Here is an 18,011-nt window from a genome sequence, read left to right as displayed (position 1 = left end):
GACATTTCTGTGGCTGTGCCGAGGGGAGGGAGCTGTGCCGTGTCATGCCGTGCCGTGCCGGGATTTTACACCGTGCCGCTCTGAGGAAATACAGTGAAACCAAGGCTGTGCCGCGCCCCCACCCCATGGCAGGGACACCCACAGGGTGGCACAAGGGACGGCCACGGCCGGTACGGCACAGTCCTGCCCCGGGACTGTTGGCACGACATAGGCAAACACCGCCGGGATGGCCGCGGCAGGCACCGGTGTCCCCTGCCCAGCTGCGGTCACTGTCACCAGCACTGCTGCCACCGCCGGGGCCTGGGGCTGGGACAAGGGCACCCTGGGCGCCTGGTTGTCCCAGCCCGGCCCGTCCTCGCGGTGTGGAACGTCGTCCTGCGGCACTCGGCACAGCTCTGCCGTCACCAGGGCATGGGGACAGCCCTGCGAGGGCCACCCACTGCTCCCCATCCCCCAGCAGACAGCGGCTGGGGCTCTGTGGGTGCCAGGGGCACGGGGGTGCCGGGGTGTATGGGGGTCCCTGGGGGGGCCAAGGACGCCCGCCGGGGGGGTATGAGGCAGCACCTACCCCTGCGCCTACGTGTGGACACCGCAGGGGTGCCGGGATCCCACGTGCCCCGGCCCCAGGGACGCTGGAGGCCCCGGGGGGCCCTGGGGGCTCCTGGGGCTACCGGGGGTCCCGCGGAGGCCCCGGGGGGTCCCGGGGGTCCCGGGGGTCCCGCCCCCTGCCGGGCCCCAGGTGCGCAGGGGCGGGGCGCGGCTGCCCCGGAGGCCCCGCCCCTCCTGCCCGGTCCCCGGCAGCCAATGGGAAGGCGGCGGGAGGGCAGGCTCCGCCCCCCGCGGTTTTAAAGCCGCCCCCCGCGCCCGGCGCCGCCAGAGAGGGGAGCGCCCGCCCGGCCGCCGACTGCCGCCGCCATGGACTGACCGACCCACCCGCCCCGGCCCGCCCCGGTGAGTCCCGCGTCCTCGGGCGCCGCTGCCGCGCCCTTCCCCTCGCCACAGGGCCAGGGGCTCGTGGGGCGGCAGCCCACGGGCGAGAGGGGGTCTCTGCTGGGCACCCGGTGGGGCCGAGGGGTGGCGGGGCCGAGGGGGCCAGGTGGGCCTCGCCTGGGCCACGGGGCGCCCAGGGCCGGTTGCCGTCCCCGGGTGACAGGGTGTCACCCAAGGCCTCGGCTGCAGGCAGGGCACCCGGGGCCAGCACCTCACTCCAGGCCTTGGCTGGGGGTCGGTGTGCCTTGCTGCCCCCCAGGCCTTGGCAGAGCCGGGGGCACCTGGCTGTCCCCCGCCGGGGCTGGTGATGAGGCTCGGCCGGGCAGGGGTGACAGCGCTGCAGTGGGCAGGGATGAGGGTGCAGGCAGGGCCCCAGGCCCCCTGTCCCTGTCTCTGCCCATCCTGCCATGGGATGTGCTGGCGTCTGGCCTGGGCACCTCAGCCTGGTGCTGCTTCTGTCACGGGGAAGGGGAGGCATGTGGCTGGGGCTAACGTGGAGCCCAGCTCCCTCCAGCCATGGCCAGGTGGCTGCGACCCACCCTGCCAGCAGAAAGGCTCCAGGACCCCCACGGGACTGGCATGGTCCTGGGCCCATCCCATGCTCACCCTGTCCCGGCAAACGTGGCGGCAGGGCTCACCCTTTGGGGTCGGGCAGAGGTGGGAGCTGCTGGCAGTGGTGTCCACCACCACCCTCCGCAGTAGAGGGCTCGGCTGGGGTGGGGTTTGGCTGCCCTCATCCTGCCTGTCCTCAGGGGCCAGCATCCTGGGCTGCTGACCCGCTGTGGGGCTGAACGGGGTCTGTGGGCAGTGCCGGCCAGGGTTGTCCCCCGGCTGGCACAGAGGGACGGGTGCCAGTAGGGCCACCAGCCAGCCTGGCTGCTGGCCAGTGGGGATACCCCACAGCCTCTCCTGCCGCCAGCTCCCTGTGCACTTCATCATCACCCGGCGTGCACTGGGGGGTGCTGGCCCCCGTCACCCTCTCTAGGTATGACTTTGGGCAACCACGGGGTAAGTGTCCCTGTCCATGCCTGGCTTCCTCCTGGGCTGGTATCTGCCATGAGAACCAGTGCATCCCAGCAGAGATGCTCCACTTCCAAGACACTGCTTCCCAACCAAAAACCCCCATTCGTGTTCCCCTCATACACTCACTCTTGCCAACAACCCCACGCCAGCAGGTCTCATTCTGCTGGGACCAGGGCAGCCGGACTGGCCTGACCCAGCCAGGGCCGTGCCGCTGCCCACACAGCGCTGGGCAGTGCCGCCGTCAAGGATGACACTAATTACTATTTTTCCCTGCACCACGCCAAGGCCGGGTGGCCTCACCGGGTGGCCCTGACGCAAGCGTTGCTTGCCCGGCTGGCTCTGCCGGCGGGACGCGGCAGGAGGAAGCGCTTGGGGACAGCCGCGGCTGCCCCAGTCACGCCGTAGGAATCTGCCCGTGCTGCCGGGGCCGCGCGTGGCAGCATCGCCGGCCTCCTCCCAACCTCCGCCACCGTTCCGGCTCCTCTGGAGGCGGTTTGGCTGACGGTAAAGCGGCTCTGCTGGTTTTTCTCCTTGCCGGCACCTGAGCTGGGGAGCGCGGCCGGGTCAAAGGGGCAGGAGCGGGATGGAGGGGCTGGTGAGTGCCCTGGGGAATGCAATAACCAGGCCTGCATTCCTCCGGGGCTGCTGCGGAAACTTTAATTAAATAGGGAGGGGAGCCTGGGAGGAGGTGGGAGCTGTGGCGGCGCAGGGTGGGTTGAAGGGGAGGAGGATTAAGGGCTTAATCCTTCATCCCCCCGGCTGGGTCTCGGGAGGGGGCACATGCTGACATCGGCTTGTTTTGGAGGGGGGGAGGCGTAAGGGAGGGGAGCAGCGCCTCTGTCCTGCCTGGCGAAGGCACCGTGTCCCTCCGTGCGGTGACGGGGACAGAGCCCAGGGCCCGGCTTTGTGCAGGGCCCCCGTCCTGCCTACACCGGTGCCCGCTGGCCAAGGAGGCAGCCCACCGACTTGGCTGCCTGCCGGCAACAACGGTGGCTTTGTTCAGTGGTGGGACCTCGCTCGCTGGTGTGGGGAGGGACATCCCGGCCGTGCTGGGTTCCCCAGGGAGAAAGGCCACATCCCCAAGTGGTGGGGAAGGGCAGAGACCCCCGGGAGGGCTCCTCTGGCCCTTCCTGCACAGGTGTCACATTTTGGCATGGGGACAGCATCGGTCTCGTCCCTAAAACACGTGGCGGGTGTGAAGTGGGGTGTCCCTTGCCCTGGGCAGGCAGCAGTCCGGCCTGGCTCGGCGGGCTGCAGGCAGGGAGGGGGGACACGGCACTCCCACCCCAGCAGGCTGGCAGGGAAAGGCTGAGCTGGGACTGGGGGAATCCGAGCCCGGATCCTCCCCGCAGCCGGAAAATATGAATAATTCGGCAAATATCTGCGGTGCAGGCGCAGGGGAGCCCAGCCAAGGCAGCAGCAGGCCGCTGGCAGGGCAGTCCTAACACCTCCAGCAGAACCAGGGCCCCCTCTCCACCCTTGGGGACCCCCCCCGGGTTTGTGAGGAGGCTGTTCCCCTGCCCCCCACCCCCACCCCGTTTCAGAGAGGTGAGCAACCCGGTGAGCCTGGGCTGGGTTAACCCCTCGGAGCCTTGAAATAGCATCAGGGCGTGCGGGCGGGATGCTGGCGTGTGCCGGCGGAGCGGGGTGATGCCGAGGGAGAGGTGGCGGAGGCGTGCGGGTGGAGCAACCGTGCCAGCCTGCCCGGCGCTCGTGGCCAGGCGGGGATGCGCGGCCGTGGCCGGGCAGGCCAAACCTGCCCGGAGCGGGGAGCCTGGCAGGCGGGGAGGAAATGCCAGCGTAATTAAAGGGACGAGAGAGACTTGGAGTCAGCAGCTGGTTGCAGCATGGGACACGTCAGCGAAACCCGACCCTGGCATTGCAAAACCAGCCCCGGCCTCGCCAGCCTCCCGCAGGCCTGGCCCCGCTCCGGCGCTGCCCACCCGGTGTGGCCTGGCACGGCGGCAGCACCGCGGGCATGCCCAGCACCCCGTGCCCGGGGCCCTGCCCGCCAGCCGGCACCCTCGGGCTGCCGGAGCCACCTCGAGGGCTGGCACGGCGGTGAGGGGTGTCAGGTCTGCCCCCTTAGCCCCCAAAAGAGCTTCATGAGGGCTCCATGATGCTTTTTCAGCTCTGCTTGGTTCTCGTGCCGGGTGCTGACGGCTTGGCCATAATGTGGGGGTGCAGTGGGACCCGGCAGCAGCATCAGTGAGGGGGCTGGGGGCTGAGCCGGGGGTGCTGGGGAGGGAACTCGGTGACAGTGACCCTCTGGATGCGGCACGGCTCCTCCCTGGCGTTGGGGGGCTGACGGCAACAGGTCACGGCGGGGCAGGGCTGGTCGGGCCAAGTGACTCAGGCGGTTGTGGTGACCCTGCCCAGCAGCGCGGGTGCACCCCACCCTCGGGTGCACCCCACCCTGGGGGGGGCCCACCCGGAGAAGAGACGAGGACAGAGCCGGCCACCGAGTTAACCCCGTCTGGCTGCGGGTGAGCGCCGGTGCCTCTGCGCACGGGGGGGCTCTGCTGTCCAGGGTCACAGCTTGGGGGGACACAGCATGGGTGCAGACCCTCCCGGTGCTGGATGTGGGGTCCCTGCACTGCCGGTGTGGCTGGGACAGGGCCCCCCACAGCGGAGGGGCGGCCGGGGCAGGCGGCACGTGCTGCTGCGCGACCCCGGCAGCCCCCCGCACAGGGCGGGGGCCCCTTGCGAGCCGCGGGTGGAGGGGGGGGCGTTTGCCTGGAGCTATGAGCAGCCCGGAGCAGGGGAGGAGGTGGTGGAAGGGGCTGGTGGGGCAGGGTGCCGGCAGCACCTCACCTCTAGCAGCCTGGTGGGGTTCGCCTCTACCCTGCCTGGGGACCCCCCTCTGCCACCCCCACATGCCTCTGAGATGGGGTGGCAGGAGACAGTGGGTGCCCAGCCCAGCCTGTGCTCATTAGGGGTGTCATTAAAAGGGCTGAAAGATGGGGTTGGGAGAGCAGCCAGCGCTGTGGGGCACAGCCAGCTGTGACATCAGCCAGGGCATCCATGGGGCACGCTGGGGCAAGGGCGGTTACAGCCTCACTCTCCCTGAGAGCATCCTCCCCTCCCCGTCCCTGCTGTCCCAGTCCCCAGCGTACAAGGATGCCACCCAGGGTGCTGTGCCGAGTCCCTGGGTGCCAGCAGGGAGGGGAGCGGCAAGACAACTTGTGGCCCCCAGGGGACAGGAGCCAGCTCGGGGTGACTACAAGCCCCTGGGACTCTACGGAGACGCAGCCGGCTCTGAAGGGCACAGGGGGGACCCACGGGGCAGGGGAGCACCTGGCTCCTTTGGCCCTGCAGCCTGTGCCCAGGCCCCCCCATGGTGGGGGCCACCCCTGGGTGCCCCCATCCCCGAGGGGGATTGCTGTGATCCAGGCAGGAGCAGACCTCGTGGGTGCAGCTGCTGGGACGGCGGCACAAGCAAAGGGTTAAGCCGAGCTTAGCGTGTGGGGAAGGCCGGCCAGGCTCCCACCCCGCGAGGTGCCTCTGCTCCGCAGCCCCTGTGTTTGATTTGCACCCTGCAGAGAGCAGCCGGGGAGATAGGGGCCCTTGCCCTGCTGTGTACCGGGGGTCCCGGTGCCCCCCTGGAGACAGTACCAAGAGGCCAGGCCCAAGCCGTTGGGACACATCTCACGGTAGAGCCTGGGGTGCGCAAAGGTACTATGTCCCTAAATCCGGGGGGGTCTGGGGAGGGGAAGTGCACGGAGCCGGCAGCCCACGTGCGGCTGCTGCGCTCTCACCGGCTCTGTCCCAGGCTGCAGGAGTGCGGCGGGGACCTTCCTGCTCCCTCCGTGGTCCCTTTGGGGCCGGAGGGTCCTGGGCAGGGCATGGGGAGACGACTCTCACACCCCAGCAGTGGTGCAGGGGTAGCAGTGGGGGGTCTGAGACACCCCATGGCCCTGCCAGCCCAGGGTCCCCCACCCTGGCAGGGCCTGGCCCCTAACCTTGCCTGGGCTTCTCTCTTCCACAGAGCTGACACCATGAACCAGCTGGTCCTTTGCACGCTGCTCCTCTTGGCCCTCGGGGAGCTGGCTGGGGCATGTCCTGCGGGCTGCCAGTGCCAAGACCCCAAGACCATCCTGTGCGCGGCCAGACGGGGCCAGACTGTGCCCCGGGGGCTGCCCCCCAACACCCTCTCCCTCTACGTCTTTGAGAACGGCATCACGATGCTCAGCGAGGACAGCTTTGCGGGCCTGCCCGCCCTCCAGCTCTTGGACCTCTCTCAAAACAAGATCACCAGCATCCAGAAAAACATCTTCCAGCCCCTGACGGAGCTCGTCAACTTGGACCTGTCCTCCAACCAGCTGCAGGAGATCACCAACGAGACCTTCCACGGGCTGCGGCTGCTGGAGCGGCTCTACCTGCAGAGGAACAGGATCCAGCACATCCACGCTGCTGCCTTCGACACGCTGGAGAACCTGCTGGAGCTGAAGCTGCAGAACAACCAGCTCTGGGCTGTGCCCCCCCTTGACCTGCCCAACCTTCTGCTGCTGGACATCAGCTGGAACAAGATCCCCACCATTGCACCGGGGGCCTTCCACGCCGTCAACATTGAGTCCCTGAAGATCGCGGGGCTGGGCTTGACGAGCTTAAACGAGGAGCTCTTCCAGGCCCAGAACAACCTCCACGAGCTGGACATCTCCGACAACCTGCTGGAGCGTGTCCCGGCGGTGCTGCGCCGGCTGGGGAGCCTCACCAAGCTCAGCCTGGCTGGCAACGCCCGCATCTCCCAGCTGCCAGCCGAGGACTTCCACAACCTTCACAACCTCCAGGAGCTGGACATCAGCAACCTCAACATCAACACCATTCCTCGGGATTTCTCCGGCTTTTTCCCCAGGCTGCGGGCCGTGACGGCCGCCGGCAACCCCTTCAACTGCATCTGCCAGATGAGCTGGCTGGTGCAGTGGGTGAACGCCAGCAGTGTCGTCCTCCGGCGGCCCGAGGAGACGCGCTGCCACTTCCCCCCCAAAAACTCTGGCAAGCTCCTCCACCACCTGCAGTACACCGACTTCGGCTGCCCCACCACCACCACCACCACCCCCCCCACCACGCTGCGCACCACCACGCTGCCGCCGCCCGCGCCGCTCCCCACCAGCAGCCGCCCCGCGCCGCGGCCCAGCACTGCAGCTCCCACCCCGGCGGCCGGGGCCCCCCAGGGCAGCTCCACGCCGGTGCCCTTCAGCGGCCCCCCGGCCCCCACCAGCCCCCCGCCGCCCGTCTGTCCCCCTCGCACGTGTCTGAACGGCGGCACCTGCCACCTGGGTGCCCAAAACCACCTGGAGTGCCTGTGCCTGCCGGGCTTTGCCGGGGCGTACTGCGAGGCGGAGGTGAGGGGGACGACGCCGGCCCCGGCCACGCAGGCCCCGCCGCCCGGGCGGCGGATCAGCATCGCGCAGGTCAGCAGCACCTCCCTTAAAGTGGACTTGCAAAACTACGTCCAGTCCAAAGCGCAGCTGAAGGGCATCCGCCTAAGCTACCGAAATCTCTCCGGGCCGGACAAGCGGCCGGTGATGCTGCGTTTGCCAGCTTCGCTCTCTGAGTACACGGTGCGGGCGTTGAAGCCCAACTGCACCTACCGCGTCTGCATCGGGCCCCTGGGGGAGAAGGTCTCCAAGGAGGAGCACTGCGCCGAGGCGCAGACCTTGCCGCTGAGCCACCAGCAGCACTCCCCTGTCACCCAGAGCAAGGACAGCAACCTCACCCTGATGATCGTCCCCGCGCTGGCCGCCATGCTGCTGCTGGTGGTGGTGGTGACCGCCGGCATGTACTACCGCCGGGCGAAGGCGCACGCTGGCACTGGGGTGGACGCCAGCCCGCTGGAGCTGGAAGGGGTGAAAGCCTGCCTGGAAAACGGGGACTTGAGCAGCCACGGCCGCAAGGTGCCGGAGGCGGCGATGCTTTCTGGCGGCTCCGAGTGCGAGGTCCCGCTCATGCAGTCGCACTACCCCAGCAACAACAACACCCCAGGGCTTAAACCCTCCTATTTCTGAGCCGGTGGGACAGGGCTGCCCCGGGCAGACGAGGGTTGAGCTCCAGTGGCGGCACCCAGCCGTGTCCCTCTGGGGTGAGGAACGGCAAGGAGTTAACTGAATTAAGGCAGAAAAACCCCAAACCCGTAATGTGCAATTTCCGAGAGGCTGCCACGCTTCGGGAGGAGACACTAATTTTACCACTCAGTGCCTTGATTTCTGTGACTCTACGTAGAACGTGGGTAGCAAAAGAGAGGGGGTTTGGGTTTTTAATTTGGGGTTTGGGTGGGCTTTTTTTAGCTACTGCTAAAAGCAAGCTGGTGGTGACTCGGCTAAGGGACGTCCACGTGCTGGTAACAAGGGTCCTTTAGCGGAGTGTGGCCTGTGACTCTCAACTCCCTGGAAGCTGATGTGAGCAATAAGGCCCGGCCGAGGTGCTGGGACCCTCGGGACTCCCGGGCCAAAGGAAGTGCCGAGCAGGCAAACCGGGAATTGAAGCTTTAAGAACTCGGAGAGAATATTTATACACGGTTATTTCCCATTTCTTCTGGGAAAAATTGTTTTTTTCTAGTACAGGTTTGTGTACATCTCTTTTGTAAGGCAGACCAGAAGGGTGTCTTTTTGTAAAAAAAAAAAAAAAAAAATTAAAATAACAACAATGAAAACCTCTGTGCAGCCCCGAGCGCTTTTGCAGGCGCTGCCAGCGTGCGGGCAGCAGCGTGGGCAGCGGTGCGGGCAGCGCGGCCTGTCCCCCGCGGAGGAGCGGGAAGGTCGGCTGGGTCCTCCCGTTGTTGTTGGCGAGCGCCAGGATGAGTCAGGGCGGCGGAGGGGGGGAGTTGTCCCGACTCTGGGCGGTGGCGCTGGGGAGGCTTTGCCCCCCGCCCCCCTCCACCCAGCACTGCCCCCCACCGCGGGCGCTGAGGAGGTGTTCCCAAAACAGGCCACGGGTTTCCAATCAGCCCCTGCCCTGCGCATCGTCCAGCCTTACTTCATCCCTCCCCGCCTGCCAGATGGCTGCGGGGCCGCCTGCGGGACGCACGGCCCAGCCCAACCTCCAAGACCTCCTGATGGCACCCCCGGCACCCCCAAAGCGCCTGTGACAAGTGTCAGCCTGCTCAGCCCCCTCCCAAACCGGGGGCTGCAGCCAGAGCCAAGGCTCGGGGGCCCCCCCCACCATGAGCCCCGGGAACAGCCGGTTTTGAGCGCTGGCCCCGGCGGGGAGGGCTGGGAGCCGACGCTCGGGAAAGGTTCCCGCTGCCAAGTGGTTTCTGCTCCAACCCTCTGGTTTTAATCGTTTTCCAATCCTTTATCTTTCGGGCTGGAATTTTCCAGGTTGGGGCCCTGCCTGCCGAGGTATGTTTGATTTGGAGAGAATCAGCAAAAGCCGGCTGAAGTGCCGTGGCTGCCGCCAGCGGAGCCGAGGGTCACCGCCGTGCCGTGCCGTGCCGCGCCAGGGCCGGTGGCTCTTCAGGGGGCACGGCTCTGCCCCCCTCACCCGCCCTGGTCCCGCTCGCCGGGGGCCGACAGCGGGAGGGAGCGGCTCTGGATGCAATTAGGGGTGCGGGGCGGCAGCGGGGGCCGTCTGGCGCGGCCCCCTGGCTCCCAGGTGGGCTTCCGGCAGGGCTGGCTCCCATTAGGGCCGGCGCAGCAGCAGGAGGGGCCCCTCGCCGGCGCAGGCGGGTCGGTGCGATGGCCACGCTCGCCCGCTCAAAGGGCCCATTGTGGTCCTCTCCCCACAGATTTTTCAAATTAACATCCCAAATTCCTCTGAAAATTGCTGCTGTGTAAATATTTTCACTGCGAGCTTTGTATATTTTCCAGCCCCACGAGGAAGAGAGAAGAAAAGTCCCCGGCGGAGCTGCGGCCTCGCGCCGGGTGCCGCTGGCCGGCCGTTGTCGCAACCCCTGAGCCTGGCCGGGCGCGGGGTCGGCCCCTGCGTGTCCCCTCACCGGCACCGGGCTGCCAGGGACCGACAGCAGGGACCTTGCAGGGGCCCTCGAGCCCCTTCCCTCCTGGCCCCTTGCTTTCCCTCCTGCTGCTTGGCTTCACGACATGCCCTTCCCCTAATGAAGCTCCTTCCCCCACTTGCAATTAGCTGGAGGTTTGCTGGGGACCCCCACATGCCAGGCAGGGGCTGGGGACCCCCACGACCCCTTGGCAGGTCCCATCGCTCCTGGGGGACTTCAGCAGCTCCAAAGCGACCGCATCTGCTTTGAGGATGTCACACTGGCTGCCCTGGCACCGCAGGAGCAAAGTGGGGGTTCAGCTGTGGCAGGTGCAGAGCAGTCGGGCAGCCCCCAGCTGAGGTTTTTGGGGTGGCTCAGCAGAGCCGGGCGGTGTGGGGAAGGGGGCCGGGCTGGGGCCGCACGGGGAAGGGGCCAGAACAGCATGAGGGGGGCAGCAGGGCTCGGCCTCGGCACGGCGGGGTATGGGGGTGCGGTGGCCAGGGCAGGGCTTGGCACCCTGTGGGTCTCGGACCCCCCCCGCCCTTGACACCCACATCTGCACCCAGGTGGCTCTGTGGGAACTCGGCAGCACCCAAAATGTGCTCCTGCAGCCCCTGAGCCCCCACGGCTTCCCGACCCCGAGCGCAAAAGTCCCCCCGGCCGCTGCCAGCTCCGGCGCGCGCCAGGAGCAGCTCCGAGCGGCACATCGTGCGGCGCTGCTAATTCCTTCGAGCTGAATCAGCGCTGGGGAAGGATTGCAAAACCCCCTGAAATAAACCCAAAAAAAAATCCCTCTCTCTATGTGATCCAGCAGGGCCGGTAACCAAGAGCCCAGCCAGAAGCCACCGGCAGGATGGGGGGCTCAGTGGGGAGCCACAACGGGAGGAGCTGCCGGCTTTGCCGGGGCAAGTCCCGCTGCCCCCACTCTGGCCCAGCCCTGCCCGGCGCAGGCAGCATCCTGCCAGCACCCTGTCGAGCCTGGAGGCCTCTGGAGAAACACCCCTGGCCCCGGGCATGGCCCTGTGGAAACCAAATCCCGGTCCCCCAGGTCCCCCAGGTCCCCACGGCCAGAGCAGAGCCCCAGGGGACATTCTGCCTTGGCACAGGGTGCTGGGGGTCCCCATCCCTGCTCCCCTGGGACGAGGGCAGGCGTGTGCCCGTCCCACAGCCCCCCACGCTGCCGCAAAGCGTTGGCTGCCAGCAAGAGCTCGTGGGGAGGCAGAAATCCCACTGGCTTCCTGGAAAGTCGGGCAGGCTGGGGCCGGGGAGCACCAGTCGGCCACAGAGGGCCGAGGCCGTGGCTCATCTGGGAGCAATTTCGGCCGCCGCTCGCTGTCTTCCCGCCCGAGCTGCCCCGCACACAGCACAGGGCTATTTTTACACGGTGTAATTACCGGGCCAGGCGTTAACCCCTTCGTGCGGCCATGCAGGAGCATCTCGCTCCACAGGGATGGGTCCCTCTGGCGTGGCACCTGATGGGGTGGCCTCTCCCCTCTCCTCGTGTCTGAGGTTGGCAGCCAAGCGGGAGCAGCAGGAAAAGCCCCTTCCCCGCTGATGGCACCGTGCTGCCAGCCCAGGCACCCGTGGGAGGAGGGGGCGAGGGCAGGGGTCTGCAGGGGGATGGCGATGGGGACAGGGATGGACTTGTCCTGCTCAGAGCTCTGCCACTGAGACCTGACCACTGGGGTGGGTGCTGTCAGAGACCCCCCTCAAAACGCCCAGCACGACCCAAAAGGGCTGCTAAAGCCCAGGAAAAAGCAGCACACAGGGTGTCGGGGCCAGGCAGGATGGGAGCAGCATCGGCCATCAGGGGCCCGTTACAGCTGGTGACAGGGAGCGGTGGCAGGGTGGGTGATGGTGGGGACACGTGCCTCAGTGGGCCATGTGCCTTGGTGGGGGCTGGAGCCAGGGGATGCCAGGGCTGCGAGCCTGGCCCCCACGAGCTGGCTCAGCCGCAGGCAGGGCTGGGGCTGAGCATCCCCAGGGAGCTGCCCAGGCCCCTCCACATCCCGCTCCAGCGCTGGAGGAGCCAAACAGTCCCCAACCCCTCCGCAACCATCCCGCCATGCCGGCTCCCCGCTGCGAGAGGGCCTGGCTCCGGCACCCCCCAGCTCTGGCTGACTTTGCACTGTGAAGGGCGGTGGGGATCCAGCCATCCCCCTCTCTCAGCCCCCACCACCGTCCTGCCCCATGGGGATCTGCCCAGCACGGACACATGCCATGGGGACACGGCTCCCCGGGACCTTTGCAGCCCCCGTCACCTCGGCCCGACCGACTCAGTCGCAGCCCCGAGCCGGCCGTGCTGTGGGCAGGAGGCTGCCCGCTCCCCCACTCAGCAAGTGGGCACCCCCAGCCTCCCTGGGGACATTTTTGGGACAGCGAAAGATGCGGCGACACAAGGGAGCCGCTGTTCTCGCCGGCCCCGGCGTGCTGACGGCACCATCCCCGGGCAGTGCTGCGCCGGCCGCCGGGCGTGCGGCAGCGGGGTCTGGTCGCTGACCCCGAGTCGGAGCCGGTAACCCAACCCCACCGGTGCTGGTTACAATTTAGGGCAACAATAACCTATTGAGGCCCCTTCCTGGCTCCTGCCCTGCTGCTCCTTGATCTAATTAAAGGGGGCCAGGGGGGGAAGACAAAACCCGAGTTGAAGGGAGCGGCGAGTACCCAAAGGCGGCACGTTGAGGACCACGGCACGGAGAGGGGCTGGGGCCACCCGCACCTCCCACCACCAGCTCCCTCGGGGGTCTGGGCATCGGCGGGGGGGTCAGCTCCTGAGCACGGCCCCAGCACAGCTGACGTGCTTTGAAAATTAAGTTTACGCGGTCGCAAAGATCTTGCCTGCTCAGGATTTGGGATGAGGGAACCCCAAAATGCACGTGCTGATGGGGGGGTGAATGGGGCCGGTGCTCCTCCCCGCTTTGCCCTCTTTCCCTGTGGACGCTGGGCAGGGGCGCAGCCACCCCATGGGGTTCAGTGCGGCTGTGGGTGTGGGGGTGGGCGCGCTGGGGGTGTCCGCCCACCTTGGGGCACGCCATAGCCCTGCTTTGGGGTGCCACAGGGTGCTCGGGACACATGGTGCCGGCTTGGCGGGCACGGGCCCCTGCGGCAGGGCGCGGTGGGGACGTGGTGGGGACACGGTGGGGACGCGGTCTCCCCTTCCTGCCGGCCCGGCGTCAGTAATGAATGGTATGAGTTTCCTGCCCGCCCACTGATTGCTTCCTCAAAGAGCCTCAATGAGCTGCTGCTGCTGCGCCCCGCTCCCCGCACGCGGCTCATGGCACCACGGCGCTGCCGGACAGGCCTCGATGCCCCACGCCGGGCACCCACGGCCACGCTGGAGAGCCACAATGGGCAACCCCCCCCCGCCCCGCACCGAGCCTGCAGCTCCTCTGTTTGTGCACTGCCTCTGGCCGGGGGGACACCCCAAAACCCACCACGCCTTGCCCTGGCCACGGCTTCGGGGCTCCCGAGCATTGCACCCTGCCACCCCTCGATCAGGATGGCTTCACTAGAGGGAGAGTGCGGCCCCCCCACTCGGCACCTCTGCCGGGAGCCAGCCCAAATAAATCCCCCTCCGCCATTTGTCATCTCCGCGAGATTTACAGGCGGAGAGTGGTTGGGGCTGGAAGCGCAGCGGGCCCCAGTGCGGCTGCCTAAAAAAAGCACCTCCCGCTCCTTGGCGGCTCTATGGCACAGGGGGGGGGGTCCCCACTCACCCCCACCACCCCCAGCCCCTCTCCGTATCGCCCTGCCGCGCAGCCGCAACCCAGCAGAGCCCCGGCGTGACGTGCAGGCAGCGCCCGCCAGCCGCATTCCTGGCGGCCGATAAACCCAGCAGCCAAAATAACTGCAGCCTGCGCAAAGGGGGCTGAGCGCAGCCTGGCGTCTGCATCCAATTTAGCCGGGCTGGCTCGCCCCGGCCCAGCGCCGGCAGGGAGGCCCACGTGTGCAGGGTCTGAGAAGCAGTGGGATTTGGGGTCATTCCCATTGGATTCTCTGCCGACAGCAATAAAGGACACCGAAGCATCCCCTTGTAGCACGCTGTGTGCCCCAGCTTCCCTTGGGAGTGTTCACTCTGGACACTAATGATGGCTGGTCACTGAGGCTGGACGTGACAACCCCATGGCTGCCTTTGCCCATTGTGTGGGGCGCAGGAGAGCTGCAAGCCGCTCACCCCGGGAGCTCACAGAAGGGCAAGGGATGCTCCGTCAGCCTCCCCGCTGGCTCCCATCCGGGGCTGCTCCCTCAGCCACTGTGTCAGCACCGCCCCACCGTGCCCGCGGCCGATCCTCTCCCCTCCTGTCGGTCCTGGCTGCTGCCAGCGCCGGCTCAGAGCTGACACCTCAGCACGGGGGATGCTGGCAGGGCGGCCAAGGGCCGGCCCTGCTGTCACGGCTCACTCAGCTCCTTGCCAGAGGCCCCGTATCCGCACCCGGCGGCTGCCGACCACCCAGCCTGCTCCGGCATCCCAGCCCGCCACCAAGACAGCCCGGTGTGCGGCGAGGGTCCTGCCGTCCCTGCACTTTGCCAGCAGCTCTGGGGAGATCCGGCAGCTTCCAGCGCAGCCCAGCAAGGACCTTGCCCCAAACTCTCATTGCCCTGGTGGGATGAAGGCGCTGCCTCCTCCTCCTCCCGCTTCCTCGGCTGCACCGTAACACCAGGCCAGCTCACTGGGCGGGGTAGGAGAGGCCAGGCCGGATCTAACCAGAGTGTTCCTCACCTCGGTGGTGCCCCACAGACAGGAGACGGCTCCACCATGCCTTGATGAGGGGCGCTGACCCCTCACAGCTGCAAAAGCTCTTCCCCAAGGGACGCCCGGTGAGCACAGCACTGCCGCCGGCCCGGCCACGGCTGGCTGGACAGCCACCACGGCACCGTGACACAAAGCACCACGGCCCCCTCTGTGAGCAGGGGGTGGGGGCCAAACTGCTCCGGCACACAGGCGGCGCCAAAGGGATTCAGTCACCCGCAGCATCTTCTTGTGCTGCCCTAGTGCACGTACCCACCCGGGTGCTGTCTCCAGCAGTGTCACCACCCACCGCAGCACCACGGAGCACCCGTCCCACCCCAGCGCTGCTGGGGACACCTCCGCACCATCCCCAGCACTGCCACTGCGCTCCCACCCCACTCAAATGGTGTCAGGGACGCAGCCACGCCATCCCCAGCCTTGTGCCCAGCTTTGTGGCTGAGTGCTGCCGATGCCAGGAGCTCTCTGCCGCCTCCCGCTCCACCACCGTGCTCCCCACGGGTCTCTGATCACGGTGTCCCCGCCGTGCTGCCCCGCGTCCCCACAGCCCACCCTCCTGCCCCGCAGCGAGTCCCCGTCCCTACCCGGGCGAGGTGTCCAGCGCCACGGTGAGCATCGCCCCGCTGAACCGCCGCGTGTCCCACAGCTTCACCTCCCGCTCCCGCATCTGCAGGGGCATAAACATGGCATCGGTGGGCACCACGGCACCACCTCCCTCGCCAGCCAGCCTCCCTCTGTCCCCAGCAAGGGCCAGGTCACCTGGTGAGGGGACCTCCCGCTTTCATGGGGGACAGGCCACCCAAAAAGCACCTGGGGCTCTGGCACAGCCGCCGCAGGGAGTGGGGCTGAGACATCCCGGTGGTGCCAGGGCCACCTTCCCGGCGAGGACCATACCTGGCTGAACCCGACGGAGATGAGGCAATCGCTGGAGCCCATCCAGAGCAGCCGGGAGTCCTTGTTGTTCTCGTGTCCCATGACACTCTGCAAGGCACAGGAGACACGGCTGTCACTATCGCCGCCGGGCACGCTGCACGGGCTGCATGCTTCACCGGCGGTGGCCGTGAGCTGCCCCGGGGCCCAGCAGACGGAGCTGAGCGCTGGCTCCTGTCTCCGCTGAGAGATGCCCATGGTGACAGCGCAGCAGGGACAGTCTGCAAGCGGTGACAGTGCTGAGCCCCCACCCTGTGCTGGTGCCAGTGTGGTTGCTTTGTGGAGTGACTGGCCTGGCTCCCAGCGAGGAGCGGAGGGTGGCAGTGGGTAACATGAGCGTGAGGGGGCACAGGCTCTCCCCACACCCATCAAGGGGGCAAGGGGGTCAGTGTGCCATGAGGAAGCTGCTCCATGCTGGCAAGGACAAGAAGAGGCTTGGCCGTGGTCGTGGCCATGGTGACAGAGGGACTTACTTCCCTGGCTGCATCCCTGGGCTCTTGATCCCTGCTGAATCCCGCCTGCAGGAGCTGGGTGCCCCGCACGTGTCCAGATGCTACCGAAACACACAGCAAACTGAGCCCGGCCGCGCTCCCCACACTGCCCTAATGCCCTGCAGTTGCTCCACCTCTGCCCTGGGCTCCCTGCAGGGCTGGGACCCCCCAGCCCAGGCCACCGTCGCATCCTGCCCACCGTCCCCAGCCCGGTCCCCCCACCGTCCCCAGTGCTGCTCTGCTGAGACCGGGAAGGGAAGAGTTACCGTGGGGCTGGCGGCGGCTGCTTGCCAGCTCCCATGTGGCTCCCAGATGGGTCCTGCAGTTCCCGGCGTCCCAGCGGGAGCCGGCAGCCAGCGCTCGCCCCACGGCGCAGCCAGAACTTGCAGCCCCCTCGCTCTCGCTTGCGAAGAGCCAATAAAAGACTGCTAACGATTTCAGAGCTGGCATGGAAAAGCAGAGGGCTCTGCCAGAGCTAAACCTGGCACAGCACTTCCAGCACCTCCGCACAGGGCAGGTGGGACCTGGCGTGGGGGCAGGAGGGATGGGGTGAGCACAGGAGGTGCCCACGCGTCCACAGCCCCAGGCTGGCAGGCGCACACTGACCCCGGTGCTGGAGGAGCCGTGTCCCGTGAGCTGCAGCTCCCCAGTGTGAGCACCGTGCACCACTGGCCATGACCACCCTGTGACTCCCAGCGAGGCTCTGCCACCGCGGCAGGCCAGCGAGGGCACACAGAGGTGCCGTATCTCCCACCCCCCCACCAAAGAAGCCCCACCAGGAGCAGTCTCCCCTGGTCCTGGCCACCAGCCCCAGAGGGATGCCCACGCTCTGGAGAGACCCGCAGCCGGGGCGGGAGAAGGCGCGAGGTGCCAAGCTCATCCTCCCCTGGCTCCGGCACATGAGCCTCCTTGCCAGCACAAACACGGCCTCGCCAGCCAGAGCGGCTCACTTGGAAGAGGCAGCGCTGGCCAAGCCGAGCCCGGCGCTCCCAACCGCGGGGGCAGGATGTGGGGCAGGAGGGGCCCGTCCCCCACCTCCAGCACAGGAGCCGGCTCCCGGCAGGAAGAAGGGCCTGGAGAAGGGAACATGTCCCAGGATCGGTGCCGAGAGGGATGGAAACCCCGGGAGCCGGGCCCACTTGTCGGCTGGGAGAGCACTTCTGCACCTGAGCCGTGCGGCTGTGGCAGCCAAAGCTCAACAGCTGGAGATTCGATAGCTGACGGTGCCGGCCCCCCTGGCTCCCGCGCACCGCGGGTCCCCCTGACCATCCAGCACAGCACCTGAGAGACGGCGGTGGGTGGCAGCCCCCCGGCGCGGGTGGCACGGCTGGCAGAGGGCAGGGCGATGCTGCTGCCGCTCCCAGCCCACACTGTGCCGGCTGCGGCGCGGGGCCACGTTTTCTGCATTAGTTCCATCCCGGCTGAGCAGTACGTATGGCAGCAAGTATGCGGGGAGGCCGGGGCCGGGGCGCTCTGCTTTGGGTGGTGGCTCAGACACCCAGCTGTGTGATGTTGCCAGAGGTGAGTGTGTGGGGCCGGATGGCAGTCGGGCCTAGAGGGGGTCCCCAGGGACCCCCCACCCTGTGTCCTCTCCCCTGGTGCTGAGGGTCTTGGCAGGGATGGGGCAGCGCGACCTGGCACTGATACTGGTGTGGTTTGGTCAGCGGAGAGCCCTGGGGTGGCCGTGGGGCTGCTGTGGGTCCCTGGGGCTGGCAAAGCTGGGCAGAGACCCTGGCACCCAGCCTGGGGCACCCAGGGACCCCTCTGTGTCCCCAGAGAAGGGGACCAGCCACAGCCCGAGGCTGCTCATCCCCCTGGTAGGCTGAGAGGAGCCCACCAGCTCCGGGCTGGCATGCAGGGAGCCGAAGAGGCCTCCCAGCTCCCCGGCCGCGCCAGC

General features: G+C 67.8%; 2 protein-coding genes across 6 annotated transcripts in view; one reads left to right on the top strand and one right to left on the bottom strand.

Annotated features, from left to right (window-relative positions):
- Nucleotides 1-18,011, bottom strand: part of CORO7 (coronin 7) — a 38,372-nt gene that overhangs the window by 5,663 nt on the left and 14,698 nt on the right. For 2 of the 4 annotated variants that reach the window (XM_074841157.1, XM_074841159.1), the window contains 2 exons: nucleotides 15,588-15,674; nucleotides 15,278-15,360 (listed from right to left, as the gene is read on the bottom strand). In XM_074841157.1, coding sequence (XP_074697258.1) covers nucleotides 15,278-15,360; nucleotides 15,588-15,674 — 170 coding nt within the window. Of the gene's footprint in view, nucleotides 1-15,277; nucleotides 15,361-15,587; nucleotides 15,675-16,096; nucleotides 16,177-18,011 lie in introns of all 4 variants that reach the window. The other 2 variants (XM_074841160.1, XM_074841158.1) reach the window with 2 other exon arrangements.
- Nucleotides 896-8,669, top strand: VASN (vasorin). Of its 2 annotated transcripts, none has more exons than XM_074841161.1 (2): nucleotides 896-951; nucleotides 6,002-8,669. In XM_074841161.1, exon 2 carries the CDS (start codon nucleotides 6,012-6,014, stop codon nucleotides 8,019-8,021), a length of 2,010 nt encoding a protein of 669 aa, XP_074697262.1. In that variant the 5' UTR covers nucleotides 896-951; nucleotides 6,002-6,011; the 3' UTR covers nucleotides 8,022-8,669. The 2 variants fall into 2 exon arrangements, with proteins under 2 accessions (XP_074697262.1, XP_074697263.1); XM_074841162.1 differs by lacking the exon at nucleotides 896-951 and adding an exon at nucleotides 2,378-2,517.

This window comes from Strix aluco, chromosome 15 (genome assembly GCF_031877795.1).
Source record: "Strix aluco isolate bStrAlu1 chromosome 15, bStrAlu1.hap1, whole genome shotgun sequence".
Taxonomy (NCBI): Eukaryota; Metazoa; Chordata; class Aves; order Strigiformes; family Strigidae; genus Strix; species Strix aluco.
The sequence above is the reverse complement of the archived record's forward strand: the minus strand, read 5'-3'. Positions and strand labels throughout refer to the sequence as shown.

Bases quoted from the DNA above. Each gene is read 5' to 3' on its own strand.
- VASN (XM_074841161.1), top strand. From the start codon at position 6,012: ATGAACCAGCTGGTCCTTTGCACGCTGCTCCTCTTGGCCCTCGGGGAG.